General features: G+C 43.3%; 1 protein-coding gene across 4 annotated transcripts in view; it reads right to left on the minus strand.

Annotated features, from left to right (window-relative positions):
* LOC121008393 (uncharacterized protein KIAA2012-like) overlaps window positions 1-22,331 on the minus strand; it is a 269,189-nt gene that overhangs the window by 201,919 nt on the left and 44,939 nt on the right. For all 4 annotated transcript variants that reach the window (XM_040440895.1, XM_040440896.1, XM_040440894.1 and 1 more), the window contains exon 3: window positions 2,562-2,724. In XM_040440895.1, the coding sequence (XP_040296829.1) occupies window positions 2,562-2,724 (163 nt within the window). The remainder of the gene's footprint in view (window positions 1-2,561; window positions 2,725-22,331) is intronic.

Raw genomic sequence — 22,331 nt, forward strand, 5'->3', positions numbered from 1 at the left:
AAAGACAGTATAAGAAGTCAGGCCAGTCCCTCAAATACAATAGGAGCAGTTTTTAGAGCTTTGCTGTCATACTAAACGTTGCCTGTTTCCATGTAATCCCTTTAATGCAGTCCTATCTTGTAAAAAATCCATTACCAGAACCTAAATGACCAATAACACATAGAATCTATCCTATAAAGCATGCAAACATATATAAACGTAGACCATGTGAAATGACATTACTGGGGACATTTGCATAAACATTTTTTATAGCAAGATAAAAAAAAATGTAAAGTAAAATGTGAGTCACCCCAAATAAAACTAGTACTGCTAGAAGGTTGTGAACCTATGAGAAAATGTTCAATTCCTGCATAATTTTTCTTAAAGTTATGATCTCCATCAAAACAATAGGAAAGATGTTCTGTGGCTGAAATTTATGGATAGCCATTGGTTCAGTCTATAAACTGTAATGCTTTATTTTTCAGTAGGCTTTCACACTGTGGTTCTCATTGTGACATTTTATGTAAGTTTATAAAACACAAAATGTAAAGGAGACCTGACAGAAAAGTGGAACCCTCTATCAGCTTTTGTCACTGACAATAGTTCACTTTTCTCTCAGGTCTCCTTTACATTTTGTGTTTTATAAACCTACAATAAATGCTCCGAAAATTGCAATGCGATAAACACAGGGTAAATTGCCAGAAAGGAAAATGGTATGATTTTAGAAATAAACTACCGATCTGGTGTTCCTGTATTCTTATGTAAAAAAATAAAAATAAAAAACTTGAGAAAAAAACGAATCAAAAATATAAAAACCTGACTAAAATATTAAGTATGAATCCAGCTTTAATTTGAATATCCACCCATGAACAACATTTTCTTTTCTTTAATTTAGAATTAACAGGTTCAAGCTCTGTGCTGATTAATATTTCTTAATACTCTCACTGACAAAAAATAAGGCAACAAGAAGGACTTGTAGGAATCAAATTAAACTTTCTATGTGTGATTAGAATAATAGAGAGAAAGGATAAGTTTATTGGGTAAAACTCTATATTTGAAAGGAGGGTCTAATACTCTGTTGAGCCGCCTCTAGCCTGGATACCATAAGATGAGATATGGTTGGGCATGGAGGCATACAGGTTCAGTATGGTATCTGCAGCACATTTGCCCACAGATGTTACAGCTGGGCCTGTAGATTGCAGGTGCTGGTTTCCAAGGTCCTGCACATATCGCTGAGCTGTTAGTGTCCCTCATATTACTTACTACTAGGGGTGACTGACTAACGTATGAGATGGCTCCCCAGATCATCACACTAGCAGTTGGAGTAGTGTGCTGCTCCACAACAAAGGTAGAATTGAAGAACTCACCATGAGGCATCCATACTGGAAACCAACCGTCATAGGAGACCAAACAGAACCTGAATTTCTCGCTAAAAATGATACCATTCCAGTTAGTTGCAGTCCAGGTTACTCGTTCATGACATTACTGCAAACAATGGCGACGGTGGCTGGCTGTCAATGGCAGGACACATAATGGGCGCTATCATGGAAATTTCCTTCTGCTAAGCTCCTGGAAATGGTCTAGACACAGACAGGGGTGTGTAATGAAGGTGCCACCTGTGTCTGGATGGTGGACAACAAAACTGTGGATGCTGCTCATGCTTGTCAGTGGATCCAAATGATCCTTTCTACTTGTGGTCTGCTAGGTCAGTATGGTCTAGATGGCAGGCAAGTCGTCAAAACAACCATCCTGATTCTCTGTCCAATGATGCGCTCCCTCTCAAAGTCTGTCAACTGGGAAAAATGTCTGTCAACTGGGAAAAATTGAGCAGTAAATGATCTCTCACCAATAGGTACACTACCCATAAGTACACTCTGAGAGTCTTTTTATAGGGCAGTGGGGGAATCACTTTTACTCCCTCTTGTGGCAAGACCCAGTGTCTAAATAGACCACACCTGTAATAATTTACATATCTGCATACTTGCAGAAGCCTGACCTTTCTACCTCCAAATTACTTGCATAGAGATCCAAGGTACAAAGTTAGGCCGAGTGTATTACTGTACAGCAGCGGCGGCATGAAGCGCACGGCATCATAGCAACCAATGACGCCGTGCGCTCCTGCTCTGAACAGGAATCCAGCCCGGCATACCACGGACCGCTCTCGACCGCGGAACACGGCCGTGTGCATTCGGCCTTACACAGGAGGAAAAATCGCACGTGACTTGAGACGTCTGGATTTTTTGCGACTGTTGCGTCCATATGCATATAAACAGTTAAGTACACAAAGTCGCCCAAACTACTCTGTGCAACCCTGCTCCTGCTGCTTCTCCTGCCAGCCCTTCCCTCTCTTTCTTTATTCACAGGACCAGGCGAGATGACTATGCAGGAACCTGGTCCTTTCAATCAAGTGGAGGGAGGGACTAGCAGAGGAAGCAGGAGGAGCAAAGGCGCATGTACAGAAAATACAATAAAAAAAATCTACTGTCAGAAAATAGAAACAGATTAGAAATAAGAAGTTAACAAAATATAGGTGATCCATTCCTTTTAAGACATTAAAGTGACTCATGACAGTGCTCACTGACCTGCTTGTTGTAGCTTGTAAACTGTGTTTGGATCCCATGTTTGGAAGAGACGGGTAAGATATCTCTTTGGTGAATAGCCAGGCCGGATCTGTCTTCTACAGTGAACATCCTCTTTATTCAGAAAATGCAGGTATGGCTGCCAATAAGGCTCAGTCTGATCCTTCTAAAGAAAGACAACACCGCGCTAGTCAGGAAGTCACAGCAATCGCGGATTAATCAAGTTATGCTGGTTGTATGTTCCCAGCAATGTCTAATTGCAATATATCTATAAATAAGATGCAGACAAAAAAACACACTACTACTAACCAGAATACGCTATGGAAGACATATGAAACCTTGGGCACACGTATTTTGGAGCCAAAATGTCATATGTCATGTTGCAAGCAGTACCGGGCACAACATTTTGCAACATTTTGATCTCAGCTACAACACTGATTCTGCTTACACTACTTTTAAGGCAGATTTATGATTTGCAACTATTGAAAAAGTGGTGTAGAAAAACTGGAATACCATTTTCAGATGTGCCAAATTTAACACCATACGACATTTGATAAATTTAGTGCAAAGTACTCCAACCCAGACTCAAGCAAAACTGAAACATTCTCCCCTGGAGGATTATGGAGAAAGAATTGTAATTGCCTAAAAAAAAAATACAAAATATTCCCCGTTCACTAAACTGGTGTCTGACCAACCTGAACATATGCAAATTTTGCCCAATCCTGCCAAATCATCCAGACTGGGAGACAGTCATAGGTAATTGTCAACATCTACATGTACCTTCACAGTAAAGCTAAAGCAGTAATTAAAACATTATATAATCAGAAATACATATTCAAAGGAATTATGAAGCCAACATCCGGTATGGAGACACATTAACTATTTAAATAGGAAATTACATTATGAACAATTCCCCAATATAAGGTTAATATTGAAGTGAATCGAATTTACCACAGCTTTCCTGCAGACAACTTTAATACAGGTGCCAATCATGGTGGTCTGTACTTTTGTAAATTGACTTATCAAAGTAGCTGTTGCAGTGTTGCGTAGCATCTAATGACATTCCATAAAATAATTCTGCATATTAAGTCTGCAGGGAAGTGGAGGGAATTTTATTTAAAGCCATTCTAGAAAAAAAAACAAATAGATCACTTTCCCTGGTGACCTCCTTTTCATCTTTAGATCCACTAATGCCCAGGCTCCTCTTCTGCCATCTAAGATGGCCACATCATTGCGCAGCCTATCTGATGCTCCCTGTGTATTTGGCAGTTCAAGACACTTTCTGAGTAGGTAGTCTGAATAGGTTGAAAGGAGGGTACCATGTTCTGTTCTCTCCCTGGTTTCCAAAGGCAGCAATTCAGTTGCTCATAATGTGATTTCCTGATATGAAAATATTGGCTTCAAACAACTCTCATAGGAAGGGCAATCTTGGAAGACCTAACTGGGTTCAGGAGTTGTCATTTCACACTACCAGTCCCAGTGATGTTGAGGCTAACAATCAGGCATCAAAAGGTGTCCAACAGGACAAAGCAATGGGCAGCACACCAATTCACAAGTGATTGGGCAATATGGAGATACAGCTTTATGAACATGCAAGAAAGGAAGGTCCGGCACCAATATAGCTTCAGTACCAAATCCAAAGATTTATGCCATACAGATATATAAAATGTAAAATAAAATCTATACAAGGAGCCTAATCAGATGTGCTAATGAGTTTCATAAATTTTCCTTACTTAGACTACAAAGGAACTCAAAAATAATAAGCCCCCACACAGGTCCATTGACGGAAAAAAAGAGAAAAGATATGAATATAGTGACTCAACAATGTAATGGAGTGTTTTTTTTTCCAGCAAAACTGGTAAAATAGTGCTATTACTAAATAGCAGACAAAAAGTTAATGTTATTTACACCACCTGATGAATGGCTCAAAATGTATAATGTAAGAAACAATAGTGGGATTATGTTTTTTATTTCCAGTCCCCCTGCAGAAAGAGTTAATAATACTTAATAAATTGTATGTATCAAAAATGGTGCTGATGAAAAACTCATCCATCATATGGCTTTGTCAATGGAAAAATAAAAAAAGATATGACTGAAAGCAACAAAAAAAAAACAGTAATGTGCTACTTGGGGACATGTTACCACTGGGACAAAACAAGCCAGGGAAAGGAAGATGGCAGGATGGGACCCAGCTCACAGGACTATAGCTGTGTGGAAAAGGTAAGTACAGTGATCCCTCAGCTTATAATAAGAATTAGTTCCTGGATGACTGCTGTATGTTGAAACCATTGTAACTTGAGTCCGTAACTCCGTAAAATTTTATCCCATGATTTAAGAAGAATAACCAAATATCTAAGGCAGATAATGCAAGTCCTTACATATATCAGTCAGGAGGAGATGCTGGAAGCTGTAAATCATTTTCTATGAAGAGGACAGGAGCTTCTTCAGGGTCCTGTATAACACACAATGTACCAGAAAAATAAAACAGAGCTGTCCTCACCCGACACCCACAGGAGCAGCTCATCCTGGTACAGACAGAGGGCAGTACCGGAGATGTAGTATCGGCACTGTACTGTAAACAGGAGATACTAGACAACCGATACAGGTGTTATACTAAAGAAATGCCCATGGTGATTGGTTGGATCTGAGTCTGAGGCATTGTATGTTGTGTCTGGTTTCAACCTACGGTGGCCCAGGAAAGATCATTGCATGTTGAAAATATTGTATCCTGAGGCCATTGTATCTTGAGGATCCACGTGTATACATCTTTCATTAGGAGATCTAATCTAGGGGCCATAAATAAATAGTTAATAATCCCCAGAAAACCCTGTTATAGCTCAAATGTGACTGATTGTTAAAGGGGCTGGCCACTTTCTTCTTACTGTTGACAAACCTGCATATCCATTCATCCAATATATAGCACACCATATATTTTATTATAGTGGTCCGGACCTATTATGTACTTTTAGTTATCTGCTATACCAATTGTTGTCATATATGTGTGGATTATCTAGGGCCTAAGGTTATCATCTATAGATATATTAGCGAGATATTTTATGTTATTAATCATGTTCAACATTTTATTTTATTTAATGTGGATTACTATCTGTTTTAATCAGTTTTTATGGAAAATAAACTACGTATGTGTACATATATACATTTAAGTGATATATCTATGAAGCCCTAGGATATTTAGTGCCTGTCACCTTCATTATTATTGGTACTTTTTGAATATACATGGTGGAGGGTGCGCCGCAGACAGAGCACCCATATTTTTTATCTAAGAGGGTGAGCCACTATTATAGTTTTTTTTACAGTTTTTTACAGTTCTGTTTTTGTGCGAATACTTAGCTGCCGGCACCACGTACACTGTGAAAATAGTTGAATTCCCCATAAAATAACATTACTGGAGTATCTTTTCTTAGAACTCTGTTGTGACATCCCTCTGTTATTGCTCCTGGAAATGTATGAATAAATTGAATACTGGTCATTACAAAGCAGGCAGTCCCTTGGCTATTTTTGGAACTCCCATAAAAGTGAATGGAGAAAGCCACTCAATTGACAGCGGGGCAAGATAGGGCCCTGTTCTCCCAGAGTTGAGACCCACACCTATTAGACATTTATGGCATTTCTTGTGTATATGTCATAAATATCCAGATGGGAATAACCCTTTAATCAAAAAAGGGTATTCCTTCACTGTTGGACACTGTGAGTACTTGCTGGACAGGGCTAGACCATTAGAAGTATGACCCTTTTAAAAAAGGCAAATTGGCAGTAGGCCCTAAAGGAAAAAATTCCCAGTGGGCCACTGCATAGCGGCCCACTGGCGCCTTCCTCAGTTTCTTCCTGTTATTAATACTTCAATAGACTGGGTACATAAGGACCTGATGGATCACAGGGTTGTGATGCTGGAAAGTGTCAAGACGTTCAGTGTGTGACAGCGGCAGTGTGAAGAAGACTCTGATAATGCTGACCAATGACAATCCTTACTGTGTTTGTTCTACATCCCTACTCCTCTTCTGTGTTTCCTGTGGATGCATGTGCTGTATAATACATATATACACAGTCACATTATTATGACCACTTCCTACTTTCGACATTGGCAGCGTGTAGCTCATGAAGGAAGGCACGTGTTGTGATCTGGCTTGGTTGGTATATAAGGTGTGCGATAGGCTGTCTGGACACGTATCCCTCGTTGTGGTAATGGATAAAAGGGGCAATTTGTCAGAGTTGGCAGCATTATGGTCTAGGTAATGTTTTCATGGCGTGTCTGGGCCTACTCATAAATGAGAAAGGCAGTCTCAATCGATTTGGGTATATATATATATATATATATATCTTTGCAGATCACATACACCAATAATTGCTGATTTTTCTTCCCAGAGGCGGATGAGATCTTCCACCCTTCCAAAATGTAACATTGGGTGGAAAAGTATGACTAAGCATTACTCTGGCCCCTAATTCTTGAACCCAATTGAGCATCTGTGGGACCACCTTGATTGTTGTGTTCGCTCTATGGATCCTCCCCCAAACACCCTCCAGAACTGTGGGATGTACTGCAGTCAGAATGGCTCCAGGTGACAACCCACAAGGGCCTTACTGATTTACTGCCAGTCCGTCTAGCTGCTGTCCATGCTGCACATGGGGTTACTCTGGATATCAGCTGGTGGTCATAATAATATAAATCGACTGTGTATATATACAAGACTCACGCATCTGACCTGTAGTCAGGTGAGTGAATCGAATCCATGTGCAAGTGCACACTACACTGACCTGACCTCAATCAGACCTATAAAAATTTTCCAGCTATTTGTTCTCATCATCTCGGATGTTGTCACACTGACAGCTTTCGAAAATCTACCGTGTATCATACCAAAATTGTCAAGAATTTGATGCGGATTTCAGTTTGGAAATGCTGCCCTGTGCATTGTAAAAGGGTGAAATCCATGGCGCAAATCCTCAGCATGGCAATGTAACTTAAAATCGTCACCTTTGTAAAGTTATCTGCAGACTTGATGTAGGAAACTTCTTGCAGTGTGTGGATGAGATTTTATAACATTTTAAGTCTGCAGATGATGGAGATTTCTACTTGTGCAATTCCTTACTTACTTGTACATGAGACCTGCCTACTCCCCCTAGGCTCCCCCTACCACTACATGTTTGCATTGGCCCCAACTGCCAGCAATGCAGACAACATGGGGGCCACTTAAAGTTCCCAATCTGCCCCTGACAAGGAGGATCATAACATCCAGTTATTCATACATTTCCATGGACTTCATAATTCAAAGTTCACGGGGAATGCAAGATTTGCCAGAAAAATTAAAAGGGATTGTCCCATTACAGGAACTTAGCCCCTATCTACAGGTTAGAGGATACTTTTCTGATCAGTGGGTGTCCGACTGTTGGTTCCCCTGCTGTCCACACTTGTCTGCAGCTCCATTCAAATAGGGGAACAAGGGCCTCCGTCTTTGAGATCAGATTCTTGCCTCTATCTCATGGATTGGGAATAAGTTCTTGTAATGGTACAAGATCTTTAAAGGTCCTTTTTAAATCTGACATGACTACCAAATATTCTGAAATTTCTGTATATACTGTGGTGATGTGAACAGTGAAATGTGTGAGAAAGTCCCGGAAGGGGTGTATATCTCACCCAGGTTCCTCAACTGGTAAATAAGATCCAGGATGGTACTGGCTTCAGCAAACATAGTTGCTGAAGCTATTTTTCTTTAGTAGTTCATGGGCTGGATTTTATTGGACTGGGGAAGGTAGGCTTGGTAGTGGGACCTCCCCAGTCCACCCCATTTCAGGGCCTGTTTTCCCCTAAGCCTGAGGGATATCCAGGTGTCATCTGGGATCGCAAAGGGCAAATAAAAACCTGTCCTGGGCTGTCAGTCTGGGGGAAGAGAGAGTGACTTGGAGGCAGAGACCTACCGAGGCTCTGCCTGGTCTCAGTCAGGAGGACTGAGGGACCACAAGGCTATACGACGCCTGATCACTTCCCTGGGTGGACTATTTAGCTAAGTAAAGCCACACCTGAGACAGTGTGTGAACTGTGCTACGTAGGTGAGTCAGTGAGACACGTTATATGTATTAGTTAGAGCCTAGCCAGCAAGTGTTTATTGTTTTGTGTGGATGTCACACGTGTTTAGGTGAGGCTGCGACTTCATTACCTGTATTGGCTTAAAGGGCTTCTACCACCAGATTTGGTCCTATTTAGCTGACTGACACTAGCGATGTGCTAGTGTCAGCAGTCCATAACAGTGTTCTTACTTATCATCTGTCTGCTGCCGTTCACCTTAAAAACTTACTTTTATAGATATGCTAATGAGCCTCTAGGTGCTATGTGGGCGTCATTAGAACCTAGAGGGCTCCGTCCACTAACCATTTCAGCCGCCCATCGCGTCCCTCCAGCCCGCCCCGCTCCTGTTGATTGATGTGAAACTTCTCAGTATCTCATACCAATTCCCGCGCCTGCGCCGTGCGCTTCTGTATTCTCCCGGCGCCGGCTTCCTCACTGCGCCTGCGCCAACTACGTTACAGTGAGGAAGCCGGCACCAGGAGCGCGGCATTCACTCACTGCGCCTGCGCCGAATACAGAAGCGCACGGCGCAGGTGCGGGAATTGGTACGAGATACTGAGAAGTTTCATGTCAATCAACAGGAGCGGGGCGGGCTGGAGGGATGGGCGGCTGAAATGGTTAGTGGACAGAGCCCTCTAGGTGCTAATGACGCCCACATAGCACCTAGAGGCTCATTAGCATATCTATAAAAGTACGTTTTTAAGGTGAACGGCAGCAGACAGATGATAAGTAAGAACACTGTTATGGACTGCTGACACTAGCACATCGCTAGTGTCAGTCAGCTAAATAGGACCAAATCTGGTGGTAGAAGCCCTTTAAGTGTCCTGAATAAATCACAAGTTTGGACCTTAAATTTGGTGTCTGGTGAAGATGTCTGTGAGCGTGACCCCCTGAAGTAAAGCGATCCCCTTACAATACGCAATAACAGATTGTTAGAGCTTAGGTCTTTATCAGTTTTGGTTGTATATAGAATGTCCTGTAAGGTGATGGGAAGTAAGAAAGGGACTTAGTTGTATGTTAGTTTACTACTCAGTTTAGGTGTGTGCTAGTCGAGTTTGTATTTCTTTGTTGCTAAGCTATTCCAAATACCATTGTTCGGTAAAGTCTGTTGAGACGTGTATTAGGACAGATCTCACTGGTAAGCTCTCAACAATATATTTCAGCAACACTGAACAATGCATTCCCTTCAAAAACTTGTTCTCAGACATCGCTAATCAGAACTAAACAAACATTTTTACACCGTGAAGAAAAACCTGCCACAGTGTCATTAATAACAATAGAGTTTATATACAAAACATGCCAAAATATCACATGACTATTGGAAACCAACTAAAAAAATGGAAAAAAATTAACAAATAATAAAACTTGGAAAAAAAAACATACCTGAAATAAGTCACCTAAAATTTCTCTTTAAATGGGAATTTCAAGAATTTTGCTTCCTATTGAAATTATTCATCGGTGGGTTCCTCAACTCTTCTGCTTAGTGCCAGCAGGAGGGTGATAACTCTAGAGCCCAATGCTCTTATGGACATCTTGCCACTCTCATTGAGAAGTGCTGATGCAAGAACACCACCAGTCCTATCTAGCAAGAACAAGAAGATGGCAGCCAGGACAGGGCACTTTTTATTAATGGAAGAAGATAGGCACTAGTAGACTTTGGTTTTCCTGGAGTTTCCTGTTTCCATTTAGTAGTATACAATATATAACTGTATTGCGCATATATATACGCTTATTATAAATACCAGCAGGGGCGTAGCTATAGGGGAAGCAGGGGAAGTGGCTGCAAGGGGTCCCCTCAGGAGGAAGACTAAAAGATTTTATTGTAGGAGCACCCTCAAAAGTATTATACAATAAATGATATACAGTGACACTTTAGAAAACGGACGGAGCGGCTGCCATGCCTTGTCTGAAAGTTCAATCTCGACTAGCCATAGGAGTAGGGTTTGCACGTGAGTTGGGGGTTGCAAAGAAGTTGCTTGAGGGGGGGAAAGGGGGGCGTTCAAAAATTTGCTGTGGGGCCCAGTCAATTGTAGTTACGCCCCTGGATACCAGCCCATCGACAGTGGACACAGACCAGTTCTAGTAAATTCACATATCTAACATTTTTGCTGCATCTTTGCTTGGAAAATGTAAACTATGTCCATGCTACGTGAATGCTCACTTTCCATGGCAAGTAATGCGAAATGACAATATCTTTCACTACAGTGCTTTCCACAAGTCACAAAGCCGTCATTGTGTTCACAGTGGAGCCAGTTACTGAAAACAGTTGAGGAAGCTCCCAGACTGGGGGCATGTATGAACTGGTCGTAGCTATCCGCTGCTTTCTCAAGGACACTTTTTAACAAGTCCTGATTGGCATATTTCCTTCTCATTGAGCAGAGCAGTGAGCAGAAAATGCAGAACCAGATCAATCTGCCAACATGCATCACTTTCATTAAAGCTACAGTCACTTTCAATAGCCACAGAAAAGGGGAAGTGAACGTTTCTCTAAATCATACAACTTTTAAAAGTGAATAAATCCAAACCAGAACTTATAGGGGGTCATTTATTATCAGATATATGCCAGCTTTCTGGCGTATATCTGTTGCAGATTACTGCACAAAGGTTATTCTCCCAGACTTCCCCCCGCTCACACTAGGTCTAAAAAAGGGCGCGTGGCGTGGGCGGGGAAGGCATAGAAGATGGTCTAAATTTAAGCCAGCAAGGAAGCTCGCTTACATTTAGACCAGCGGTGGATGCGCTGAAGTTATGTAGAGGCCGGCCTCTCTTCTTAATCCAACGCATACAGTTATTAAGACCGGCTAAAACACCAGTCTTAATAAATGACCCCCGATATATATATATATATATATATATATACAGTGGGATGCGAAAGTTTGGGCAACCTTGTTAATCGTCATGATTTTTCTGTATAAATCGTTGGTTGTTACGATAAAAAATGTCAGTTAAATATATCATATAGGAGACACACACAGTGATATTTGAGAAGTGAAATGAAGTTTATTGGATTTACAGAAAGTGTGCTATAATTGTTTAAACAAAATTAGGCCGGTGCATAAATTTGGGCACCACAAAAAAGAAATGAAATCAATATTTAGTAGATCCTCCTTTTGCAGAAATTACAGCCTCTAAACGCTTCCTGTAGGTTCCAATGAGAGTCTGGATTCTGGTTGAAGGTATTTTGGACCATTCCTCTTTACAAAACATCTTTAGTTCATTCAGGTTTGATGGCTTCCGAGCATAGACAGCTCTCTTTAAGTCACACCACAGATTTTCAATTATATTCAGGTCTGGGAACTGAGATGGCCATTCCAGAACATTGTACTTGTTCCTCTGCATAAATGCCTTGGATTTTGAGCAGTGTTTAGGGTCATTGTCTTGTTGAAAGATCCAGCCCCGGCGCAGCTTCAGCTTTGTCACTGATTCCTGTACATTGGTCTCCAGAATCTGCTGATACTGAGTGGAATCCATGCGTCCCTCAACTTTGACAAGATTCCCAGTCCCTGCACTGGCCACACAGCCCCACAGCATGATGGAACCACCACCATATTTTACTGTAGGTAGCAGGTGTTTTTCTTGGAATGCTGTGTTCTTTTTCCTCCATGCATAACGCCCCTTGTTATGGCCAAATAACTCAATTTTAGTTTCATCAGTCCATAGCACCTTATTCCAAAATGAAGCTGGCTTGTCCAAATGTGCTTTAGCCCACCTCAAGCGGCACTTTTTGTGCTGTGGGCGGAGAAAAGGCTTCCTCTGCATCACTCTCGCATACAGCATCTCCTTGTGTAAGGTGCGCCGAATGGTTGAACAATGCACAGTGACTCCATCTGCAGCAAGATGATGTTGTAGGTCTTTGGTGCTGGTCTAAGGGTTGACTCTGACTGTTCTCACCATTCGTCGCTTCTGTCTATCCAAGATTTTTCTTGGTCTGCCACTTCGAGCCTTAACTTGAACTGAACCTGTGGTCTTCCATTTCCTCAATATGTTCCTAACTGTGGAAACAGACAGCTGAAATCTCTGAGACAGCTTTCTGTATCCTTCTCCTAAACCATAATGGTGAACAATCTTTGTCTTCAGGTTATTTGAGAGTTGTTTTCAGACCCCCATGTTGCTACTCTTCAGAGAAAATTAAAAGAGGAGGGAAACTTACAATTGACCCCCTTAAATACTCTCTCATAATTGGATTCACCTGTGTATGTAGTTCAGGGGTCACTGAGCTTACCAAGCCAATTTGAGTTCCAATAATTAGTTCTAAAGGTTTTGGAATCAATAAAATGACAACAGTGCCCAAATTTATGCACCTGCCTAATTTTGTTTAAACAATTGTAGCACACTTTCTGTAAATCCAATAAACTTCATTTTACTTCTCAAATATCACCGTGTGTGTCTCCTATATGATATATTTAACTGACATTTTTTATCGTAACAACCAACGATTTATACAGGAAAATCATGACGATTAACAAGGTTGCCCAAACTTTTGCATCCCACTGTATATAGTTTAGTAATTTCTGACATCTCTTAGTGTAGGATTCTTCTTTCTTTTTGATAGCGGACTCTTCCACATGCTCAGGCAGATTGCTATGAGCAGTTGCTGTGCGTTTAATGCTAGGTTCATACCACATTTTTGCCATACAGTTGACACTTTGTTCAGATCAGCTCCATATATGAACAGTTATCACTGGAGCTTCCTTAGGCAGAAAACCAAGCAGGCTGGGAGAAGACAAGCCCAGCCTCTTTCATTGGGGGCTTAGTTCTGACCTGCAGCCTCCTCCAGGGGCAGGTATGAGGAGCTTAGGTTAACCCACCAGTCTAGAGGGGGAGCCTGGGATTTGGGGGACATATCTGGCTTATAGCTTGCTCCCAGGGCTGGCAGCTGTGTTGGGGTGTGTATATCAATTATTTTCATAAAAGGTTATTTTATAAATCTTACACGGGTAACCTTTTGGAGAAGAATAAAATGAATGTTTAGAATGAAATTCCCAATGCCCTTTTACACTACGGTTATAGAGGATTTTTTTTTTAGAGGATTTTTAGGATCTTGAGGGTTTCAGTTTCTGGTCAATTTTACACCATTTATTAGTAAAAGTTACAGTTTAGAATTAGTTCCCTATTCAGTGAAACTTCACTAAATCATATTTTTAGTTCCATTGCAATTTGCAATTTTTTATTCCATCTTGCATTTGCAATAAATATTAATATCCTAAATCAAGAAAAGTGTACGTGTAGATCAATAAAATGGTGCACTACTATTTCATCTAAGAACCAACCTAAATCTGCAGCACTAAGCACACTTTCTTTGGGACTCAATCACTGTGGATGTGTATGAGATTCCAACATATATGGTTGCATATATCTTACCAGGACCATTTAAGCATAAACTCCTGCAAGTGGTGTAACGTTAGCTGTACATCATGTATGACCAGGAATGTGCAAGTTAAGGGGTTGATGCAATTGTATGTGCAAAATAACCGAGGAGACCCAGTTATGGGTCTTCAACACAGTGACAGCCAGATATCCCTCCAAGGAAGGAAAACCAAGCAAATTGGTGTCCTCGTTTTAGAGATCACTATATCCACCATATTAGGTGGTCCCTATATCAAGATCCAGCTCTGTTACAAGCCTTAAGGATGGGACAAGGGAAAAAAACTATGCCAGTTATCCATCCACAGACAGCTGTTTTGGGGTGTTGCACCTCATCAGTGTGGAGTAGGATTCTGGCTAACCAGGAGCAATGCCTAGGAGACTACTCAAACAAAACAATAGCTGATCTTGGGGAGACCAGCTGCAAAAAATACTGCTGAGCCTCATTTAAGAGTCTCAACACAGCAATCCAAAGTGCAAAACTCCCTGGGAAACTGTAATATGCAAAATAATATGCAAAATAACCGTGGAGCAAAGGGTTGTCCCTGCTTCAGAGATCACCAAATCCACCATATTAAATGGGTTCTCTGGGCTTTTAATATGGATAACCTATCCTCAGGTCATCAATATCAGATCGGCGGGGTTCTGACACCCGGCACCCCCGCAGATCAGCTGTATGAAGGGAAGGTGCAGGCAGTGTGGACATGCCGTCTCCCTTATCTCTTCCTGCTCGCTGCTGCTTTGCCGTAGACATAGCAGCAGTGAGCAGGAAGAGAGATGGGAGATAGCATGTGCACACTGCGCGCGCGTTCCCTTCATACAACTAATCGGCGGGGTGCCGGGTGTCGATCTGATGTCAAGATAATTTTTGTTCTGTATGCGTATCTAAATTTTGCACAATGTTAGAGGGAAATAAAGAAAGAAATGGCGCACAATAGGGTGGTACGTTCAATAAAATATAATCAGAAAGTGACGAGATTGTTGGCTCACCTTAAAGGGTTGTGCTAGAGATAGGCACAACCCTATTGTAGACTTGTATATAGAAAAGACCTTTGGTCACCAGGTATGCAGCCGCAGAGTTGATATCTTTCGGATGGGATGCCCAATCCCCCAAAGAGATGCTTACGGAGAAGAAGATTCTGCTTTGGCGCAAAACCACTGGCGTAGATGGTCCATAAAGTATCAAATGATCTTCTTCATTAACACAAATATTCGCATATACATAAAACAACGCGTTTCGGGAAATCTGAGGTCCCCTTCATCAGGTTACAGAGTTATAGTGTACACATTATACTCCCATAGGGGGCAGCCCACAGGTGCTATCCCATTAGCATGAATTCATATTATTAAAACTGCACTTCTAATATGTGCACATCTTCCATATCCATCAACAAATCATATATGTAAGGTGCCATTCAAAAATAGATATTGTAATATGAGGTCACATGATCGCTAGCCCGGAAGATGTTCGCTCCATGTATGATAATTCAGGAATAATCTCTCAAACTATTTTATCGCTGGTATAAAACTACAGCTTTCCTTAAAAAGTCTAACCTCTCCCCTACAGATGGGTGCTGGAGACATGAGTACTCTCAAGGAACATAAAAACATTCATGGCTAGCCTGTACTATTATACACCCCTTTTGGCAGGCCCTTAAAGGGCATCTCTCAGCAGTTTTGTACCTATAAAACTGGCTGACCTCTTATATGTGCGCTTAGCAGCTGAAGGAATCTGTGTTGGTTCCATGTTCATATGTGCCTACATTGCTGAGAAAAATATATTTTTCATATATGCAAATGAGCCTCTAGGAGCAACAGGGGTGTTGCCATTACACTTAGAGGCTCAGCTCTCTCTGCAACCGCTGAACCCTCTTCACTTTGATTGACAATGACAGACAGTAAAAACATCATCTGTCACGGCGGACGTTCACTCAGACTCACAAATAAACCACCAACCAGGCTCTGGGCGAGAGACAGGGGAAGGGTCACCTCCTAGCTAATCCCTGACCTCTTTCCCTGCACTGCTCAGCCCACATGCAGACCTTGGTGGTAGGTATGATCAGTGGCGTCGCCAGGGGGGGGCCAGAGGGGGCCACGGCCCCCCCTACATAACGCTGTGCCCCCCCAACTAAAATGCCCCCCCAAGTGAGCCGCCGCAGTCGGGCACAGGGAGATGAGCGCTTCCATTGCGCTCATCTCCATAGTCATCTGCTTGTGCTGCGGCGGGGCAGGGGAGGGAGAGGCGTGTCCCTTCCCCTTCCTCTGATAGGCTGCAGGCACTAGGCCGGCAGCCTATCAGAGGCCGGCGCAGGCGGCGCGATGACGTCATCGCGCCGCCTAAGCCATACATCGCGGGACACAGGCCGGAAGAGGCCTACATCGCATTGCTGACATGGAGGTAAGTATAACAACACGCGAAATGCGCGTCGAGGAGCGCCATTGCCCTAACTTCTGTCCCAGCCTCATAGGTATGTTGCCTTGCCACTTAGTGCATGACCTGGTATTTTTACTTGTTGTACTTGGATCCAGGCCGTATTGGCGTTCAGTAGTGTTAGTATATATCTCTTGCTTATTTCTGCATTTCATCTTTTTGATGAACTGTTACTTACATGTTCTTAAATTGAGATATTGTTTTTACATTTCATATGACTGGGCTGATGACTGTGGTTGTCCCTGCCTAAACTTACCTATATATATTATGCTTTTTGTATATTTTATTGATACTTTAATAAAATTAATTTTTATTTCTTGACATTGGTGTGTTGCACACTCCTTCTTTGTTGTGTTATTTTGTAAGTTACGGGAGTGGACCGTTTATATTGAGACCGCAGGTGATCTAATGGAGGTAAGTATAAGTGTTTTTTTTGTTTTTTTTTACAATAGTTTTACAGGCACATTAGGGGGGCTCTTGTTACTGGCACATTGGGGGGGGGGGCTTATTACTAGCACATTGGGGGGGGGCTTATTTCTGGCACATGATGGGGGGGCTTATTTCTGGCACATGATGGGGGAGCTTATTACTGGCACATGATGGGGGGCGATGGGGGGCTTATTACTGGCACGTGATGGGGGGCTTATTACTGGCACGTGATGGGGGCTTATTACTGGCACGTGATGGGGGCTTATTACTGGCACGTGATGGGGGCTTATTACTGGCACGTGATGGGGGGCTTATTACTGGCACGTGATGGGGGGCTTATTACTGGCACGTGATGGGGGGCTTATTACTGGCACGTGATGGGGGGCTTATTACTGGCACGTGATGGGGGGCTTATTACTGGCACGTGATGGGGGCTTATTACTGGCACGTGATGGGGGCTTATTACTGGCACATGATGGGGGGCTTATTACTGGCACGTGATGGGGGCTGGGCTCTTATTACTGGCACATTGGGGGGCTCTTGTTACTGGCACGTGATGGGGGGCTCTTGTTACTGGCACGTTATTGAGGGCACTTATTACTGGCATATGATTGGGGGCTTATTACTGGCACGTTATTGAGGGCACTTATTACTGGCACATGATTGGGGGCCCTATAGGGGCATCTACTGAGGCCACAAAGAAGGAGTATTTTATATGGGGGGCTCTGTACAGTAGCATTTTTATACTGGGACACATTATGGTGGGTACTATGGGGAAGGGGGGAGAGGAGTACTATGTAGTCATCTACGGTGGGCACTAAGAAGGTATATTTTATACTTGCAAATTATGGGGGACACTGAGGGCATCTACTGGGGCACGATATATGGGGCATTTTATACTGGTACATTATGGGGGGCACTAGGAGTGACGGGGAGGGGGATCTGTGGATGACACTGTTATAGGGAGGGGGGATCTGTGGATGACACTGTTATAGGGAGGGGGATCTGTGGATGACACTGTTATAGGGAGGGGGATCTGTGGATGACACTGTTATAGGGAGGGGGATCTGTGGATGACACTTATGGGGAGGGGGGATCTGTGGATGACACTGTTATAGGGAGGGGGATCTGTGGATGACACTGTTATAGGGAGGGGGATCTGTGGATGACACTGTTTTAGGGAGGGGGATCTGTGGATGACACTGTTATAGGGAGGGGGATCTGTGGATGACACTGTCATGGGGTGGATCTGTGGATGACACATATAGCATAAGATGCTATATACGGTATGTGTCTTCCACAGATCCCCCCATAGCAGTGTCATCCACAGATCCCCCTCCCTATAAAAGTGTCATCCACAGGCAACTAGGATATGTTGAAATTTGAGTGATTATTTTATTTATTTTTAAAACCACAGACAGCAGGAATTTTCTTCCCTGTTGCGGTTTTAGGTATTGGGTAAAGTATCGCAGCATTTCTAAGCGTACTTGTGTAAATGTATCGTTGTTATAGCTGCCCCCCCAACTTTTGTCCTGGCCCCCAGTGTGCCCCCCCAAAATTTGAAAGCTAGAGACGCCACCTGGTATGATGTGTCCCCGTGCCTGTGCTGAAACTCCCTAAATTCCCTGAGATGGTGAAGAGGGGAAATAGGAGCAGCCTGCTCGCACAGAACCTGGATGGTAGAGATGACACAAAACAACCAAACTAAAACCACACTTATCTTTCTGAGCTGGAACAGACAACCTTTCTTCCTAGCTTCCAAGACCACAGTGATTCCTATAATCCGCTCAGAGCACTGGGATGGTGTGCTATTTAAACTAATGACCCCACCCAGTGCACCTGATGAGAGGCGGATCCAGCTTGGCTCCAAAACAAACACTAAACTCGTGCTGCTATCCTGGCCGACCTCCGCACATCGTCAGAGCGGGGCATGACAGTACCTTCCCTTCTACGGGTGACCTCCGGACACCCCGGACCAACCTTATCCGGATGGGACCTATGAAAAGCCCTCACCAGTCGGCTGGCGTTGACATCCAGCGCCGGAACCCACATCCTCTCCTCAGGGCCGTTTCCCCTCCAGTGCACCAGGTACTGAAGGGAACCCCGAAGAACTCTAGAGTCGAGAATCCTGGAGATCTCAAACTCCAAGTTTCCCTCGACTAGAACAGGAGGAGGAGGCAATGGCAATGGTTCCACCGGTCTCACGTATTTTTTTTAGTAAAGACCTGTGGAACACATCATGGATCCTCCAAGTCTGCAGAAGATCCAGCCGAAACGCTACAGGATTAATCACCGCAGAAATTTTATATGGACCAATAAATCTTGGACCCAGTTTCCAAGATGGCACTCTCAATTTGATATTCTTAGTGGACAACCACACCAGATCACCCACACACAGGTCCGGACCAGTCACGCGTCTCTTGTCAGCCATTCGTTTATACCTCTCATCCATCTTCTCCAAATTCCCTTGAATCCTCCGCCAGATGGAGGATAAGGCAGAAGAGAATCTCTCTTCCTCTGGCATCCCAGAGGAACTAGTCCCAGAAAAGGTACCAAACTGAGGATGGAAACCGTATGTGCAAAAAAATGGCGACTTACCTGTGGACTCCTGCCTACGGTTATTCAACGCAAATTCTGCTAAGGACAAGAATGAGGACCAGTCCTCCTGATTCTCAGCCACAAAACACCTCAAGTAGGTCTCCAGGTTTTGATTAGTACTCTCCGTCTGACCATTCGACTGTGAATGAAAAGCCGAAGAGAATGAAAGTTGAATGCCAAGCCGAGAGCAGAACGCCCTCCAAAACCTGGAGACAAACTGCGTGCCCCTATCAGAGACCACATCCGAAGGAATACCATGCAATTTCACAATATTATCCACAAAAATCTGCGCAAGAGTCTTAGCGTTAGGCAGACTAGTTAGTGGTATAAAGTGAGCCATTTTACTGAAACGGTCTACTACCACCAAAATCACTGTTCTCCCGGAGGAACTCGGCAGATCCGTAATAAAGTCCATAGACAAATGCGTCCAAGGACGAGACAGAATAGACAATGGAAGAAGTGAACCAGCTTACCACCAGGATGTCCAGCGAGGACAGTATCGTGATGTTCCTTGAACACCTTGTATCGCAGACCCTCAGGAACAAACAACCTCCCTGGGGGACAAGAACCAGGAGCCCCCTCCTGGGCTCCCAACACCTCCATCTCCAATTCAGGGTACAGAGCGGAGACCACCACCCCATCCGCTAAAATCGGCGCAGGATCCTCTGAATCACCTCCCCCAGGAAAGCTGCGAGACAAGGCATCTTGTTCTTGACCCCTGGGCGAAAGGTAACCACAAAATTGAACCTGGTAAAAAACAATGACCATCTGGCCTGCCTAGGGTTCAGACGCTTGGCAGATTGCAGGTAAGCCAAATTCTTATGGTCTGTATATACCGTAACGGGGTGAGACGCCCCCTCCAACCAGTGACGCCATTCCTCAAAGGCCAACTTGATAGCCAACAACTCTCTATCTCCAACATCATAATTCATCTCGGCGACCGAGAGCTTCTTGGAGAAAAAGGCACACGGGACCCACTTGCCAGGAGATGAACCCTGTGACAGCACCGCTCCAACCCCCACCTCTGATGCATCGACCTCCACTACGAATGGCTGAGACACATCCGGCTGCACCAGAATGGGAGCAGACGCAAAACGCTCCTTAATAGCCGAAAAGGCCTGCAATGCCTCATCCGACCAGACAGAGACGTCGGCGCCCTTCTTGGTCATATCAGTGAGAGGTTTTACTATAGTAGAATAATTTGAAATAAATTTTCTATAATAATTCGTAAACCCCAAGAACCGCATCAAAGCTTTCTGATTCTCTGGTCGGTCCCACTCCAGAACCGCCCGGACCTTTTCGGGGTCCATACGAAAACCAGAATCAGAAAGCAGGTATCCCAAGAACGGAAGCTCTTGCACAGCAAACAAACATTTCTCCAATTTGGCATATAATTTATTCTCCTGAAGGATCGTCAAAACCTGTCTCACATGATCCTGATGGGTCTTCAGATCAGGAGAATAAATTAAAATGTCATCCAGGTAAACTGATGAAAAATGTCATTGACGAATCGCTGCGCTTTGCCCTGTCAATCAAAGTGGAGAGGACGCAGCAGTTGCAGAGAGAGCAGAGCCTCTAGGTGTAACGGTAATGCCCCTGTTGCTCCTAGAGGCTCATCTGCATATATAGAAACATCATTTTTCTCAGCAATGCGGGCACATATGAACATGGGACCAACACAGATGCTTTCAGCTGCCAAGTGCACATGTAACAGGTCAGCCAGGTCATAGATACAAATCTGCTAACAGATGCCCTTTAAAAATAATATTAAACCAAGTTGTAACCGGAAAATATCCCTGTTGATTGAGACTGTTCTTCTTTGGCTTCCTTCTGAAGACTATAGGCCTGCTAAACACTGCTCATACAAGCAGCCAAGCTATTCATTAGAGAAAGAACCTCCTATTATTGATGATTGGAGAGTGAAGGTGGACCAGCTTTTCTGCCTTGAAGAACTATATAGCTGGGAGGCTAGAGGCTCATTGGGGAGGAAGAGTAGATAATAGTTACAAATCGAATGCTAGAGATTCATGGTGAACAATAACCATGTGATAGTACTGTATGTAGCGACGGAACAATTTTGCTAAAAACACCTGTTCCACGTTTCTGAAATCGTTCATGTGAACAAGTAAATTATTGTTTGTCTTTAATAAATTATGGTTATGTAAAAGTGCATTGTGTGACCTTTCGGCACTAGACCTGTCTTAACACCGTCAGCGATTATCATTTAAGCAAGTATACGATCGAATTTCTAGAAATGTGTACATGATACTCCCTGCTTGTAAATGCTTGTGTAACACCCCAGAGTGGCGTTAACACTCCTGCACCCTGCTACTGTCTTTAATAGTCTAACATAAATGTCATCTATGTATTCTGTTCCATGTTCACCACAATGTGAATCTATAATATTGTTATGCAACTGTTATGCATGTAATATGCCTGGTTCACCAGCAGGTGGCAGCGTTTCTGGCAGAGCTATCTTAGACAGAATGGAACTCCCCATTCTATTCTCCCCCCTTTGGGCAGAAGTGGGCCAGTCCTGCTTGCTACCAGAAGGAGGGGTGGCAGTTCTAGTTTATTCCGGTTTAGACTCCATGTTGGAGCTGACAGGACACTAACCTATTCCTTAGCTGAAACTAAGTCAGACTAAAGAGTGGAGTGTAGCATAAAGAAGGAATCAAAGTTACTAAGCTAGACTGTCAGTACATCAGAGAGAAAGAGAGAAAGCAGAGTTGAGTTTGCCTGCCAGTTTGTGCTAAAGCCTGCTGGAACCAAGACAAAGTCTGAAAACTGTTTGAAGAAACGTTTATTCAAGTAAAGCTGCCATTGAACTTCATCTCAAGGTCTGGACTCAAGTTATTCTTTCAAATCCCTC

The sequence above is a fragment of the Bufo bufo genome, chromosome 7 (assembly GCF_905171765.1).
Source record: "Bufo bufo chromosome 7, aBufBuf1.1, whole genome shotgun sequence".
Taxonomy (NCBI): Eukaryota; Metazoa; Chordata; class Amphibia; order Anura; family Bufonidae; genus Bufo; species Bufo bufo.